The following is a 17,498-nucleotide window of genomic DNA, read 5'->3' as shown; positions in this document are numbered from 1 at the left end:
CTACTGCTTATTATGTATAAATTTCTCAGTGTAAATGTATATGCTGAGTATCAAACCATTCTAACTTGATGTTGCTGTTTCCTTGCTTATAAAACTAGGTATTTAATATTGCAGCTGGGGTAGGCTATCGGTGCAGACAAATTGAATAAGTTGGTCTTGCTTATTAAAAATACTGCATTTGCACATGTCTTGCCAACTAGAAGGTCAATCAAATCAATACAAGTCAGTTGGCTTAGGAAGTTAAGAAAGGAACTAACTCAGTGTTGGTCAATTCACCATACAAATACTGGAGCTGGTGTACAAGTCTCCGCCTTGGTCATAAATGCTATAGCTTGTATAGGTCAATGGTTGGAATTACCGTATTTTACGGACCATAAGGCGCACTGTCAATAAATTGCTTTGATTAGTTTTTTGTTCATACATAAGGCGCACCGGACTATAAGGCGCACCGGACCATAAGGCTCACCGGACCATATATAATAGCATATCGGTACTGGTTTTGAGTGTAGGCAATAAAGCACTACCGCACTTGATCCATACATAAGGCACATCGGACCATAAGGCGCACGATCAATTTATGAGGAAAAAAAAGAATTTAAAGTGCGCCTTATGGTCCGTAAAATACGGTAAGCAACATATATACTAATATATATATAGGGTGAAATCTATGAACAGTAATGCAAAGATGAAATAGTTTCTTCCTATATTTTTGGTCGATACCAATGTATGACGTCGTGGTATTTTTGACCAGGGAGGAGACTTGTATACCAGCTCCAAAATGTTTGGTTGAGAAAAATATTTGTTTTGCAAATAAAAACATTGTTTGATCAAAATATTGTGTATTTTAGACTACCGTATTTCACGTAGCTGTAAGTTATTAAATTATTATACAATAATCATGCACCAGGCTGAACATTTCAATTTTGTTTAATGAAAGACACATTGCAAAAGAACTGTTTCACCACATCTCTCTATGCCACTCTCTTGATCTTGTGGGATATTTGTCATAGAAAACATGAACATATCTGAGCTGTGGATTTTTGCCATTATTGTTTTATATTTTTCTTCATTTGGTCATTGTGCTTCTCAAGTGCAAGGTAAGTTACTTACCGGTAGATTGAAATTTGGGTTTGTAATATGTGATAATTGTGCTTACACATTATACCATTGTAATGTCTATGCAACACTGGTCTACACGATTTTTGCTCTATGAATTTTGAAAACTGATTTAGAGTATAATATTGGAGTGCTGAATCCGAATCTGACCTCAGATTTTGCCTGTCACGTCAGGTTTGTGAGATATGATAACAACAAATTGTTACTTTTGTCAAAAGTGGTAAATTTGACGTTGTGTTTATCACACATACACATTGTGCTATATCCAGAAATCCAGGCCATGTGGACGTGGTGCATAAGTAGCTGAAATACACCCACAAACTACAATTTTGATACCAATTTATTTTCTAAGCAACATTATTAACCATGCAGTAACAACAAGCTAAAAGGGAAGCTAAAAGTATAGCTGACCCCCTCCCCCGTCAATGTTTTATAGTAAAAATCTGAGTTCCGATTCGAATTCAGCACCCCAAAATTACCTGAAATCAGTTGTCAAAGTCCAAACTGCAGAAAAAAAATCTTTTTTTGTTGACCATTGTTAGTTATTACATAATGTTTGAATACATTATTATTGGCAGAATGGTGAGAACGTCTGCACAATGTTAGAAGGACGTGAGTCCGACACCAGTCCACAGCACGTATGTGTGTCTCTGCAAAGACACTTAATGGCATGCCAAAATAAGGGGAGCAGCTGACTCAAAGACTAACTCCCATAATGACCTATGACCAGGTTTATTGAGTTCATAGTGAACACTTTTGATCAGTAGTAGGGGTTGATCAGTTTGTTATTTCAGCAGCAATATGGTGAAGATTTCTTCTATGCGTGTGATGTAGGTACATTAGTCTTTTAGAATTGGAGTCTGTAACTATTATTTTTTATTTTGGTGCTTCTTGATTTCTCTCATATTAATGTATGGTAATTTTTGTGAAAAATTTGTTCATATTCCAGGCCTGTAAACTCCTTCATTTTTCTGGATGCCAAGCATGGCTTACCAGAGCTCCTACCTGGCAGCCAGATTCTTGCGCTCGGCAGCCAAAATAAACCATCCGTTAAAAATCCGTTAATTAATAAATTGTGCTTTTGCATTTATTTAGGTACGGTATCAATGCAAATAAGGCTTTGGAACATATTTGCAGTGGTATTTAATTGCGCTGCTTCCCAAGTAGGTGTAGAGCTAACCATCAAGTTTTTATAGGTCAACGCTTAGCCTTTTTGCGAAACCTTTATCAGCAATATTTTTCGTCGCCCTGTGAAAGACTTTGCCTTGTTTATGAAAAGATTGCGAATGTACGTGAAGAGAAAAAATGTTTCACGAACAAACGCAAGTGGAGAAAAAATTCAAATATATACTAACTGAGTGGAAAAATGTTGGCATGTGCAAACCGTGACTAAATATGGCCTACCGACGTGGCTGTTTCGTAGGCCATTTAACGATTTCTTGGCGGATATGGCCGCCGTGGCCCGGGAGCTTAGAGGCCTGATATTCTTCAGCTGTTTTATTGATTGAAGCTCTTGTCACACTAGCCATTCTGTTTAAACCTGACTGAGCAAGGTATTTTATCCTAAATTTCAATACATTCTTCAAAAATTCTCTTAAATAAAGCAAGAAATTTATTTTTAATTGCCTCTTTAAATAGAACATCCCATGACAGAATACGGATTAATGAACTTGAATTAAAAAGTCACTCACATACCGCAGTATTTTCATTGCAAAGATTTAATCCAACCCCTTTGTGTTGGAATCTATAAATTTGACGTTAGATTTTCTTAAAGGCTTTGCTTTCATTTGATGAACTCATTTAAAGGTTATGAAAGCATGTCTTCCAACGCAAAGGAAAAATGCCATTGGCTTGTAGATATATTCTTGCTTCCCACTGATTGTTTGATTTTAGGTTTAAATCCATTGAAAAGTCAAACTAAAAAAAGCTTTCAAAATTTTTCAATCATACTCTTCAATAAAAGTTTTATCTTACAATTAAAAAAGTTTAGTTTTTATCATTGATTTGTGTTCTGTTTTACATAAAAATGATTTCATAATGTCTGTAACTTACTTGTTCCAGGATGGTTTTCACCAACAACTGAATTTAGTAAATAGAAAAATATTGTTTGTATTGTCATAATTGTGTCCTTTTGCTAACTGTATCATAGAAGTATTACTACCATTTTTAAATTACCTTTTATGATACACATTTGCATATTTTACTTTCTTTGGTGGGCCATTTTTGCCAGTTCAAGGTTTCAAGGCTCTATACCTTTTGAGATAGTTGTGATGGTTTGGCCAGATATCAGCACCAAAAAAAATGGTTTTACAAGTATGGTAAATAATATGTTTTAGTGTACACATTGTAGAATATTTAAGCAGGGCCAATCATTAATTTGAGAACTGTTCATGTATTGTCAGTAAATACAGGATGCAGAGAACTGAACATAACTTCCTTATTGATACTTTTATGGAAGATGGTTCAAATTTGAAGTTTGTGTTGTTTCAACATCTAGTTGACATAAAAAATGTGAAAGACCACATTGGTCTGTATGGTAAAACAGCATATTACAAACAATATTAGATTGTGGAAAGCTCAGCATAATCATGTATATATATAATAATTCTGTGTAACTTCAAGAAATTTGAAAGTTTGTTATTTATAATATTTTCATCTCAGTGACAATGTCCAGGTTTAAATTTTGTTTCATTTTGATTTTTGCTGTTTTCAGCAAGCAGTAATTGCAATAAACAAACTATTCTCAATATTTACTCTTGTTTATAAGCGGAAATTTATGAAGGAGTGCAACAGAAGATATGAATTGCTTTGGTGATATCTATATTATAGTAAAACAGTGCCTTTTAAAAACTTGTTTTTTAGTAAAAAATTATAAACAAACAACTTTTAAAAATTTGTGTAAAGTGGCCTTTTCAAAAACCTTTTCAATCTTGTAGCCCATCAATTTTTCAAATCAAGAGTTTCTTACTTATGCTGATTGTTTTTTGGGATGTTATGCTAGTTTTGAAATTAGTGACCTCTGAAAGCATTGCATTGTCTATGGTCGTAAAAGGGTTCGTTTTTATTACAATGTCTGTTGTATTGCTTCAATAATGACACTTCTATTAGGATAGGGCGTTGCAAAAGTCTTATAAACTTATTACTGTTGAATGCCCTATGGCTATCTCAGCAAATGAAACTCATAATTTTACCATCATGCATCATGTAACGTGAAGGAGTGTTGAATTAACGTTTGTATAACCTCTTGTACATATAATATATGTCTTTAAAGAAAAGCACTCAAGCAAGCGAAAATAATGTATGGTAATGGCACTTTTGTTTTCATTTCAAGTATTGCTGTGGTTGTATCATAGTTTTTCTCTTAAGAAGCCAATCTAGTTAATGTACTGTATATAACATGTAAAGCCAGATGTTGCTACTCAAACTAAAATCAGGCGTACGTTTTCATATTTTCATTAATTCCCATTGCTGAGGGTCCTTTTTAATACCATCAGAAATATGTTTGTTTTTGCGCTGGAGTTCCGTAACAGCGGTACAAAAGTAATGGACGCACTTTCCATATTACACTGAGCATAAGGTCATAGCCCAGCTGATAAAATCTGCTTTTTTTCATTTATTCAATGTGGACAGACGGAGAAATTGACAGTGTTACTTAATGTGCTGCAATAAACAAAGTTAACCACTCAACTGCATTTACTGGCAGCAGATTATAAAATCAATGTAAGACAGCTATCTTTGCTCGCTATGAAAGTAAATTCTAACATTCCACCACCTCATATCGATCCATTTCGACACTTAATAATCGTAAATGGAATTTCTTGATGTTCTATGCGAGTTTGTTCGCAGACAATCTGTTCTCTTAAGTGTAAGCTTTGTTTATTCAGGCATCTCTTGACTTGCCAGTGTCTAATGTGGAGAAATGTATCGGCAACGTTTGTCGATATTGAATTAACGTTTCAAGTAGAATTCTTCAACTGGTTGTCTTCATTGATTTTTACCGCTTGTACTTGATTTTTGAACGCATTTCGTCTAATTGCGCAGACTTTGCATACGTGCAATATAATAATATGCACGTATCTTCTCCATTTTGGTATATCCACTAGCATTATTCTGATACTACATGATTTTATTGTTTGGTTTCCTATATTGAACCACAAAATAGACTGAGAGAAAGAAATCTTGTGTTTTCAATTTTTATTTTGCATTGACTGTTGTACTGTGAAGTTTTTCACCATCATATTTTCAATGACAGGTTATTTTTTTGCTCAGAAGAAGTTTGTAGACTTTTCTTCATAGAATAATATAGTTTTGTTGTATACACTTATTCCATTTGGTTAAAGGCCATTTCTTTAGGTATCTAGCTAAGACACGGCCGCCTGCCTTCGATAGGTGTCGAACCGACACCCCAGCTTCCTACAAATGCTGTCACCTCTCCAGACGGCTACAACGTAATTGAACCATGCGAATCTTGTTGTTTCACTTTAGCCTCTTTTGTTCTGCGTTTAAATTCTCGGCGTATTGACGATCAGAAATTCTTCCAACCAGGTTCTTGCACGTTTGAGGGGACTGACTGGCTGTGCGGCTACCAGCAAGAACAAGTGCGCGATGACTTCGACTGGTCTCGTTCAAACGATACCAACGGGAATCATTACATGAAGATTGATACTTTCAACCATCTATTTGGTTCCAACGCGAGACTGACAACACCCGAGATAAAATTGCAGGTGACTTTATTAAATAGAAGTTGGCAATAACAGCGTAGACCACTAAATAGCCAGTCGGCTGGTTGAAAGTTAGATTACTATGTCCCGAGCGCAAAGTGACTTCAACCATTATTATCAAATACAATGAGTTTCTTGGCAGTCAATTATAGCAAGATTTGACAACCATAACATGTATTTTACCCATAATGTAATTAATTGTTGCCGGATGTGAGATTTAATTTGCAATGAAACATATATCACCATGTGCATTTTTTCATAACGTACATCAAAGTTTTGTCCAGTGATTAACTTGAAAAAGTTTAATGGGGCTTCCCTTTGCTACCTCATTAGTCATTTCGTATTTTTGTAGTTTAACTTTAAGGCAACCAGCCATGTGCATACAACCTGAATAAAATAGCCTTATCCTGCGTAAATAATAACTAGCACAACTGGTAGGACGCCGCACGCTGACGTATAACTTCGACTTCATATCACGTCAAGCATCCAATGCACCGTGACAAGTCTGTTTGTTTAGGATACGCATTGCTTTACGTTCCAAGCGTTCATTTACGATGAGTTGTCACCTGCACTTTCAAACACAACAACAACAACAACCGCCTCCCAAGCATCAGGAGAGGCCAGTCGACTAAATGTTTACTTACTTGATAAAGAAAACGATGCGATAATGCAGCCGGTTTGGCAAAGCGATGGATTCCACAGAAACACATGGTCAAAGATACAGTTGGCTCTCAACCCAAGAGCATACCAGGTGCCAAGTGGCTTATTTATTATTCATTACCAACAACATAAGTACGTAAGATAAAGGATTGAACATGAAACTCTAATTACCTCTGACTTAATTTGTCGTTTTTTGTCGGCTTTTTAATCATGCAAATTTTGATTACGGTCTGAAAAATGTTTTATTCAGCTTTCTTAAAGTGTTTCAAAACTTTGCTTCGGGAGATAACATGTGCAGACGTTGAATCAATGTAAGAAAGATCTGGTTTTCTGGTTGGGATCGCCTCTTCAGTGTGCTAGCTGCAAAGGGTTCTTTTACCAAAGTCACAGTCTCGTTTTCTGTAATGTGTGAATGAACTTTCATTATTGCGCTTAACTACTCTAACAATTAGGTGTATGGTGTTTTTGTAGTCCAAGTTAGATATTTTGCACCATCTTCCTAGTCCTTGTAAGAACTGACTCGCTACAATATGAGTTTTTACTGGAATAAAATTACGCAAGAGCAGAGAAAAAAGTATGCCATTCAAGTCAAATTGGACTGGTATTTTCTGTGTTTCCTCAGATCGTGTTTGAAGCCATCGTCGTTGACCCCAGTCCAGGAATGATAGCTATCGATGACGTCACCGTGAGTTCTTCGGCTTGCCGTAAGTTGACGTCTTCAAAACTGTAAATTAACCTTTTTACGATATTTCAACAATTTGGCTTTGTCACTGGTTACGCCTCAGACAGAAAATTCATCTGCAGACGTTGAATCAATGTAAAAACAGCTAATTTTTTTGCCTGGGATGCACTGAAGGTTCAACGAATCAAATCTGGCAAAGTCTTCTTAATTTAAACCTAATTTCTCAAGCAAAATAACAGATTTTGTAAGTTACTGCAATGAGTAAGTTACTGCACAAAATGATATAAGAAAAATTTGAAAATTAATGTCTTTTTAGACATCAGTAAAAGCCAAAAGTTGCTGCCGACTTGCCGCATATTCCAACTTTTTATGAGTATTGAAATGTCTGAATACAGTAAATATAACCGGTAACCACTTAAATTTTTTTTTTGGATTTTAAACTGCATACTTACAGCTAGGGGTGTTCAATTTCGATTATTTCAATATTCGAAATTCAATTTATTTTCGATTTCCGAATTTCGATTTCGAATATCACAACTATTCACCAAACTGCAAAATGTGATTTTATTGAAAGAAACGACATGAAAATTCGCTAGAAAACGCTAAAAAAAGCCATGAAAATTTGCAAAAAAAAGAACACAAAATAACGTCTACAGCTCCAGGCCCAAGTTGGTGTTGATGAACACAAGCTGATCGACATGATCACCCGTCAGTCGGGATCTCAGCTTTGTGACGGTCAGGCCAGCTTTTGAAAGCGATCGCTCCGCTGGAGCCGAGGTCGCTGGGATCCCAAACACTTCAAGTTCATTTTCACAGAGAGCGATTCACTGCCGCGACATTTCACTGCAGAGTGCAGAGGTTTTGACTCGAAAGCAACATCGAGTATGTTTGCAAGCGCATAAAGCTAAACGCACGCTCCGTCTACGTAAGCAAATTATGTTGTTTTTGGGTGCATTCAACATCTGATGACATTGAATCGACACAAAATGGTAGATTTTTGCTATGTCCCAGGAAGCAAAATCAGTCATTTTTACATTGATTCAACGTCTGCAGACATTAAATCAATGTAAAAATGACAGATTTTGTTGTCTGGTGTTGGATTGTAGCATCGCAACTCGTTCTAGTGATTATATTTATCGCGAAGCTGTTGCGGTTTGCCTTCAAAAAGTGTTTTCCTGCTGCCGATCGCTAGTTCATTTATTGTTTTATGTATCAATACAGCATAAAAATTTGCCCCAACACAGAAATATGCGCAGGCCGAAGTAGCCAGCCAGGGGTCAAGGGGGGCCTCCCCCCCTGAAAAAAATTTTGCCCCCCCTTGGAAAAATCTCAACATTCTCGGGCAACAGCTACAATGATAATGATTTTGCCAATTTAAATTTTTTCGGCCCCCCCCTAAAAAAAGTTGCCCCCCTTGCTCTGCGGTTTGGCTACCCCTTGCTCTGCGGTCTGGCTACGGCCCTGCCCCCACGGCTTAGGCGCCTATGGATTCGGTAAAAATGGATAAAACTGCGACAAAGCTCAGCCTACACTTTCTGCTATTGCACAACCTAGCTATCTTCATTCTTAAGAGAAATTTGGCATTAAAAATGCCAACCTGGCATCCCTGGTGCAGGACTGGCCGTTGGACCCGCGAGAGCGTGTGATAGTCACGTGATCGACGATGCGCATGCGTCGAAGTCTTTTTTCGCTTGCAAAATGCGACAAGACAGAGTTCGCGCCACTCGCGTTACTTTCAACCGCGTTCAGCCGAAAGGGCGGCTATAATTTCGAATATGTCCGATACGAAAAACGAATTTCGAATATCACCTTAATCGAAATCGAATCGAAAATCGAAATTGAACACCCCTACTTACAGCATATGTACCGGTATCGCATATCTTGTTTGTCGATGCAAAATTGCAAGTAGCCTATGCCTAAACAAATTTGACAGTTTCCTAGTTTGCCCAACCAAGTGCGGTGCAATTGCTTGAAGTTGTAGAAATTGAATGGCAGTGCGAAGTGAAAACGTTGGCGGTTCAAAGACTTTTTCCTGTACACTGTTGTTGAAAAGATTATCCGTTTGATGTTTTTGGTACATCGCCAACGTAGAAGAAATGTACAAACGACAGTTATGTTGCTTGTCTATCAAAATTTCAGCGTAATTTTTAAAGTATTTGCAACGGTAAACTCTTCAGTACAGCCACTTCCTCTGCTCTCATTGCAGTCAGCTGTTTTCCTTCACAACCCAGCTACGAAAAATTGTCCGTATTACGTTGATTCGAACATTGTACGTCGAATCAATGCAAAATATGGATTTTGCTAGCTGGAAAGCTAATGCAAACATAGTTGTGGTCACACCAAGTTGTTAATTGCTTAGAATTCAGTGCCCAAGCCTTTTCACAAATTAGCAAAGAATGTGTGACGCGTCCTTGCAAACGAAGTTACCAACGATCTCGAGCTTGTACTTTTGAAATTGACAAACATATTTTCCAGCATCAACACCGCACTTTTTAAGACTGGGCGATAAAGAAGTCAACGCTGGCAGGAACGAGTCTCTTCAATGTTTACTATGGGGTCACAGCGGTCTAGCGACTATTATCACGCTACAGAAGTCGACCGGAGAGATTTTATTGCCCTCAACAACGAAAATACATGCTGACCATATGAGTGCCGTCTTTCTGTAAGTCTTTGTCTTTCAAATACGGTCACAAATTACGAGTTACGACGCACATCATGCTTTAAACTACCCCTATAGAAAGTAATGATATTTTGACACGAAAATATATGCAACACAATTTATCTGAGTGGTTAAAAGGTAAACCGTAAGTAAACGATGCCATATATACATTTTATATTCTCTAATTTGTTGCTAGTTTTTTGAAAGTTGCTCGGAAAAATTCGTCAGTGTTAGCAACCCAATACGATAAACTCTGTATTTTTAGGTTGCTCAGTTATTTCCCAAACAGGAAAATCCGTCATTTTTACATTGATTCAATGTCTGCAGACGTTGAATCAATCTTATATTGACGGATTTTGCTCTCTGGGTTGTACTGTAGACGTTAAGTCAACGTCAAACTTGGGATTTGTCAGGATGGGAATATTTTACTTATTTCTCTTTATTTTTTCTCGATGCCTGAAATAAACACTTTTCAGGCAGTCATAACGCAAGTAAATTGTTCGACGAGACGTTGAATCAATGTGAGAATGACTGATTTTGTTGGCTGGCATATTGTTCAAACAGGTCAAATGAAAAAGTTTTGTGACTGATAAAATATCGGTTTTGCAGAGGAAGCTTCATCGATAAAATCTCTGTCGTTTTGAAATGTGACAACCGACTTTGTTTCAAGTAATAATATTGTTGATGAAGCATCCTCTCTCTCAGCTTTTCATCTCACAAGTGATCGAAACGGCGACTTCACTTACACAACATTTTATTGCATTGACTTTTGTAAAGAAGAATGTGTACAATATACAGTTCAAACTGACGACTTCTCTTTGGATGGTTTCGTAATTTAAATAAAATGTTTTATTATTTCCAATGCAGCGGATAGCTACGACTTAGGTGACGAGCAGCTAGTACTAATATCCCAGGTTATATCATGAACTTCTTTTAAACGTTTCGTTTTTTGACATATAAAAATAATCCTAAAACTCAATTTGGTCGACTTTGAAAGATTGGCACGAAAACACAAAAGTGTTTGACGAATTAAAATGTATTGCGGTACTTTGCGATTTTGAAATGGCGACACTACCGGTTTTTTAAGTAAAATTATATCAGTGTAAAAACAATGTTTGATATTCTGCAACTGTCCAAAAACTTATAAATTGTGATTATATAATGATCAATGTGATATTTGATAATTTGGATAACTTACATTACACTGTATTGGAAATTTGGAATTATCTTGTCTCAGTACTCTTCTCTGTTGTTATGAAAAGAACAAACGGCTATCGAAACCATATACCTTCGCCGAGATGTGATCTCTTGTTGTTTACATTTATTAACTTTTTTTAATCATTTTCATAACTTTCAATGACGATTATTATTTGACAGATTTACGAATGTTGCTGTGACCCAGAGAGGAACGTATCGGTGTTTGTCAGGGAATTCAACCCGTATCGGGGTGTCTAATTATGCTCATTTCTTTGTGAGAGGTACGGTGATTAGTGCGCCTTTCTTTGTTCCTCCTGTGTTGTGTGGCCAGATCAAATAACGCGATTTTTTACTTGTCTTTCAAACAATTGATTTCAACACACCAGTGTGTATTTTCTACATTGCAGCGCTTGTTGGTATGATTTCAACTTATAAAACAATCTGATTTTTCAGACAGCGAAATCCGTCGTTTTTAGATTGATTCACCGTCTGGAGACGTTGAATCAGTGTAAAGATGACGGACTTTGTTGTCTGGGTTGTGAATTAAGTTTTTACAGCTAATCAAGTTACAATTGTTTACTGTTGACTTCAATTACATTCACCATGAATGGAAGACTGTTAGAAACTATTGTTTGGTTGTTGAAAGGACTTCCTGGTCTTGTAAAATCGGTTAGCGAGGAAGGCCAGGGCGCATTTCTATCATAAACAGATACAGAATCAATTTTGTTGCAAAGCATCTCCACCAGTTTCACGAATTTTTACTCTTCCTTGCTCTATTTATTATTGAAATTAAGTGTGTAGTCAATGTACTATTGAATGCTTGAAATATTTCAAGTTAGATAGTTACGGTAGTGCACGGTTTTATGGAAATGATAGGAAATATTTGCATCAACTAAATAGAACCATGTGCATCGTCAATTATTTGATTCAAATAGAATCGTTAAGATTAAATCATGAGAAACCCAAAAATGTCTCAGAAAATTTTGTATAACACATTTTGTTCAATCGACTCAAGTTGTATCTTCAATTTTCCTTTCTTTTTCCTATTCTTACTGAACATTTGGCTTGCGTAGTATGCAGTTAAGATACCACAACCTCTTTTTTGTGTGATATTTTGACAACTGTTTTAATTTCATCTTGTCATACGCTTTCTCATATGATCATATCTATTATGCCTGAAAGTTGTGATTGCTTCAGACACAGTTCAAAAAGTTTAACTGGCCAATGTTTTTGTAGTTCCCCCCAGACCAAAACGTGGTCCCAAAGTAGTGACCCCGGGGGCAACCCACTTCGTCATCCAGCTACGGTCCGAAGCATTCAACGGAGATGGACCAGTCGTGCAAACCATTCTCTTCTATAGGCCAGTGGATGGCAGTTGGACAGGTAATTACTATATGCCAATGTGTCTATATTGTCAACTAAAATTAGCAGCAAATATCCTACATTTTCTTGCATTAATCGACTTTTACTAATGAATTGTTTTTTGTTTTTTTTGTCTACCCTATTTATCATGGTTTTCACACGTTTCAGCGAAATCTGTTGGCATGCACACGATGTAAAATTCGCTCTTTTTTCCATTTTTTTACATCGCTTATCGTTGCCAGAAGTTGATCTGATGTACAAATGGCAGCTTCGTTAACTGGGTACAGTACCACTGTAATACTGTACCACTGCAAAACAAAGCAGTTTTGCATTCATATTTCATCTCCAAGCAGATGATGGATGAAGCAGAGAAAGTCAAAATACGCTGAGTCAACAAACTTAATCCTTTTTTTACACCGATTGAACGTCTGCAGACGTCAAATTAATGCAAAAAAACTGCGAATCTTGCAAAATTCATTCCCTATCACATCTGCAGACTTTGAATCCATGCAAAAGCATGATTTTTGCAGCTGGCTGATTTGTTGGCTTGGTCTGAAACCACAATGTAAAACCAACCCGTGCAGGCGTGCAAATGCTTTTCGCCAGTTATAGAGAATGCAATTTGCAGTTAAAAAATTTTACTGCCGAAACTGTTGCTTGGCTAGTGCAGCAGCCAAGCAAACACACAACGAATTTGACTTCGTAATAATTCATTTTGTTGTGGAGCGATTTATGATTTGAGAGTTTTTGACTACTTCCAATAGAGATTAGACAAGCAACACAAAGTAACCTTAGCGGGTTAAACATAACGTATTAGACACAAAACAAAATATATAACATAATAACTCAAACGTTTTCGACACGTACGTGTGTCCTCATCAGGAATTAAAGCTGCAAAGTCGAAAACGTTTGAGTTATTATGTTATATGTTTTGTTTTGTGTGTAATACATTATGTTAAACCCGCTAAGGTTACTTTGTGTTGCTTGTCTAATGTCTATGGTTCAAAACGGCAAACTCTTGACCAAAGCTTTATCAATAGAGATTAATTTGTGAAGAACGGTATAACTTGGAAAGTAAAATGGCGTAGCTTACATTATGTTTCTTCTGTCAGCCCCTTCGTAGTTTGGTTGATGTTTCAACTGCAAATTTATTAACAATTTAATTTGGAGTAAATTTTCTCAACGGTTTCATGCTGTTTGAGCTCAACAAACTCTTCTGTTTCACACTGAAGAAATTTTATTAATTTTACCTCAATAAAACGTCAACTGACGACGAATTGATGATATCTGCCTCGATTTGATGCCGCATGTTTGAGTGTAATTTCAATCTTTTTTCCGAAGTTTGTTGCCGGGCAATGGTATCTCGCCCTCGTTGAAAATTGCTTCAGTTGTTTTTCCTTATCAAATTTTGTGGTCTGTTGTGCATTGATAACTTCAGTGTTGGACATGATTCTTGAGTTATTTTATCAATTGTCATAACCAACTAGAACTCGATACTCCTTGGAGTATGTGAATTATTGTGCTTATTATTCACATATATGCAACGTAAAGCTAATGTAAGGAAATAAATCTTATCTTGTTCGGTTTCTCCGCATTTGTGTAGGGTAAAGCAAAGTCCAACAGCGTTCAGATCACAGAAACATATGCATTTTATAAGTTGAGGTCGCAGCCAGCAGTGGTGTTATTATTTCTCATGTTAACTGAAAATAAAACATCAAAATCTTAGCCCCGTGCACTCCACACGTCAGTCTTCATTGCAGATCATTGGTATTTCAGACGTCCACCATATCACTGGCTCAAGATACAACTTGTGGAATCTCCAGCCGGACACGGAGTACGAGTTGTCTGTGACCCTGGTCCGGCCAGGACGAGGAGGTGCGGGTCCTCCCGGTCCGACGCTGAGGAAGAAAACAAAGTGTGGTCTTCCGAAAAGTCCAGTCCGTAACATAAACTTTGTTTCAGACGATCCTGAGTCTATGACGGTGAAATGGGACGTAAGTACATGTCCCCAGACACAAAAGTCCGTCATTTTTACATTGATTCAACGTCTTCAGACATAGAATCAATGTAATAACGACGGATTTTGCTGTCTGGGACGGAGCTCAGATTTGAAAGTTGATATCATTATAACGTTATTGTACGACCGAACAACGCAAATTTAAAGCGTGAACTTTTCCCAAAAGTTTACCAGAAAGCGCTCAACAATGGAACTAGATCCCATAAAGCCATTCAATTTTAAATGTTGACGTAACTTGTCAGGCTAAAATTCAAGGAAATACTATTCCGATTTAAAACTATACATTAAAAATCAGCTGAATAAAACATGATTATCTGCACGATCAGACTTTATCGTTGCTTGACAATGTCAATCATCCATTCTGTCAGTCTCTCGTGCTTTCACAGAGCAAGGTAGATTCCATCTAATTCTGGCTATCATGGTGTCAGTGACTTGAATTATTCATTCCAATATACTTAAAGGATTTACTCATCGATACATGGTTGTCAAAGGAACATCATTGAATTCATCAGTTCGAAGTTATTCTTTTCGCTTTTTCAGATGTGATCATCAAGAGAGTGTCACTTGACTCTTTAAGTGAAATTACTTTAGGAATTCAATCACAAACGCCTTTCAGTTTTATGTCATTTTTCAGAGACCGGATTTCAGCATCACCCAATGTCATAATTACGCATTTGTTGTCAAGTATAGAAGTTACGTTGAAAAGGAAGTCGAAAACCTTCCCATTGCTTATCAAAGTAAAAGAGTCAAGGTATGGTGACAAAAACCAACTTTTCACGTACATGTAATGTTTTACAACCTTCCCAGCCAACAAATAAGTTCTTTTAAACATTGACGTTGAATCAATGTCAAATGACTTATTTGTTGCGGGTGTCTTGCTATTGTTGCTGCCATAAAAGTTTCCTGATTTGAACCACGCAACATAAACATCTTGTTGATGTTCAGGACAACAACATGGCGGTCATTCGTGGTCTTGACGCTTTCACTAAATATTGGTTCAAAGTTGAAACCACCAACTCTGCGGGGTCCAAAGAAACAGAAGAGTTTATTGCTGAAACTGCGGAAGGAGGTAGGCGATCTATATAGTCTTACTATGCGTTACTATTACTGCATGTAGATATGCGGTAGCTAACTTCGCAAGCTGTGAAGTTATTCCGTCGTCTTGTCTTTGAGGTTATGTCTGAGTGACGTGATAAATGTTTAAAGGCTTGATTGCAATGCAAAAAAGTATCCGGTTGAATATAATCACAAAATAAAGATCTCAGAATATAGATACCAAACTCATGTATTAAATGTTTGTATTATCTAGTTGAACCTTAAAAGCGACCGCGTGTTAGACCGCAAAATGTTGGTCGTCTTGATAACATAGCCACAAGCTAATTGCGTTGAAGCAATCGTTGACTTCACCTTTTGACGATATATTGTCCTATCTTTGTGGTGTTGTCTAAACGGTTATGTGTGTCATACTTCAAGATTTCCGATTGCACTTAGTACTAATTTTCAAAAAATCATGTATTGTACTGTTTCTCACCACTGATTGTAGCAAGAATTGAGAACGATAGACACGTGCTTCGCCTATCAGTTAAGTTTATCAAAAGTAGACTCCAAGTGCTTCCAGTACTTTTCACTGTCACCACCGTTGAGGGTTATTGTTCTGATGAAGTTTTGCGATTTAATTTGAACACACGCAGTGCCTGATCCTGTTCCTACTGGATCATTCGTCACCACGGCAATCAACGAAACCGCAGTTGGCCTGAAGTGGGATGAACCATTAGTAAAGAATGGGGTGCTTCGAGGATACGAGGTAACTAATATTGTTGTTTCATTTTATAGTTAAAATTTGAGGTTTAAAATTTACTCCTTTAGGTTTGGTGAAGTTTTTATAGTGTATCGTAGATTCGTAGTGTGTACCAAAATATAAGCAAGGTATAATGCTACGAAATAACATTTGCTTTTATGAAGGATTTGGAGTGATAAACGTGAATAAATTCAAAACAGCGTGCATGACTATTGACTAATTGACTATACTTTGCCTTGTCAGTACTATCATCTCCGTCTTGTGCTTTCCAATGATGCTCGAAACACACCACATGTCAGCTACCTCTTGTGTGTATTTATTATTTATGGGTCTGCTACTATTCGGTGAGTCCGATTCGGTGAGTTCCTAATCTCTAACCCCTAACCCTAACCCCAAACCCCTAACCCTAAAACGGCAATGATAATTAGGCTACGGTACCCGATAATTTAAAAAAAAAAATTGAAAAAATCCCCCGTTAAGGGATCGGACTCACCGAAACGGGCCATTCCGATTATTTATAGTCCCGTTGAAGCGATGTGAAAAATGACGAGGTTGCACAGAGTACGAGACCGTTTACTACACACAGAGACTGTTTTCAGTGTGAATGGCTCGTGCAGTTTCAACCTCTAATATGTTTTTTCAGGTATCTTATCTCGGGGAGAGTTCCTTTGACCCTAATTTCGTTTTTCAAAATGATCAAGGCTACCTCGAACTTGCTCCCAACGAGAGGAAGCTGGTGCTGTCGTCTCTTCACCCAGGAACCAACTATCAAATGTCCATCAGAGCCAAGACAAAAGCTGGCCTGGGTGCAGAGACAAATCTCGTAGCTAGGACAAAAATTGCAGGTGTGCTGTTGTTAATAATAAAAATGTAGTAGTTTATTTATTCTCGTCTTATACTTGCTAAGTTTTTTTTAGCCAATATTTTTTTTTCAACTTGCATCATATTTTACGATATAACCTCATTATTACCGACTTATCCTCACTGCGCTATGCGAGAACGAACATAATCGGTGCCGTTTCAAAGTAGGCTAGGCCCGCGATTGAATCCAGACCTACCAGGGGCAAAGATACTATGTGGTACGTCACTGACGTGGTTGTTTTGACGAACCACTCAGAGCTGAAGCGTGTTTGATGAATAAGATTGGGTGGCGTACATAGCATTTACGATCACATGTCACAGAGTAATCAAAAAGTTCCCCGCATGGTTTTTATCCAGTAAATAAAAGCAGCCAGGTTGAAAACTGCTATTATTTACGCATTAAAGCTTTCGCAATCGTAAAGGCG

General features: G+C 37.2%; 1 protein-coding gene across 1 annotated transcript in view; it reads left to right on the top strand.

Annotated features, from left to right (window-relative positions):
* The first annotated feature begins 939 nt into the window (after positions 1 to 939).
* The window catches only part of LOC145779151 (receptor-type tyrosine-protein phosphatase kappa-like), a 41,606-nt gene continuing 25,047 nt past the window's right edge, over positions 940 to 17,498 (top strand). The window contains exons 1-12 of the mRNA XM_082590727.1: positions 940 to 1,097; positions 5,662 to 5,840; positions 6,355 to 6,588; positions 7,120 to 7,201; positions 9,655 to 9,841; positions 11,216 to 11,316; positions 12,272 to 12,418; positions 14,174 to 14,391; positions 15,049 to 15,165; positions 15,360 to 15,483; positions 16,106 to 16,218; positions 16,856 to 17,057. Of these exons, the coding sequence (XP_082446853.1) occupies positions 1,016 to 1,097; positions 5,662 to 5,840; positions 6,355 to 6,588; positions 7,120 to 7,201; positions 9,655 to 9,841; positions 11,216 to 11,316; positions 12,272 to 12,418; positions 14,174 to 14,391; positions 15,049 to 15,165; positions 15,360 to 15,483; positions 16,106 to 16,218; positions 16,856 to 17,057 (1,786 nt within the window). The 5' untranslated portion in view covers positions 940 to 1,015. The remainder of the gene's footprint in view (positions 1,098 to 5,661; positions 5,841 to 6,354; positions 6,589 to 7,119; positions 7,202 to 9,654; positions 9,842 to 11,215; positions 11,317 to 12,271; positions 12,419 to 14,173; positions 14,392 to 15,048; positions 15,166 to 15,359; positions 15,484 to 16,105; positions 16,219 to 16,855; positions 17,058 to 17,498) is intronic.

Source organism: Aplidium turbinatum, chromosome 10 (assembly GCF_918807975.1).
Source record: "Aplidium turbinatum chromosome 10, kaAplTurb1.1, whole genome shotgun sequence".
In the NCBI taxonomy this organism is placed as follows: Eukaryota; Metazoa; Chordata; class Ascidiacea; order Aplousobranchia; family Polyclinidae; genus Aplidium; species Aplidium turbinatum.
The sequence above is the reverse complement of the archived record's forward strand: the minus strand, read 5'-3'. Positions and strand labels throughout refer to the sequence as shown.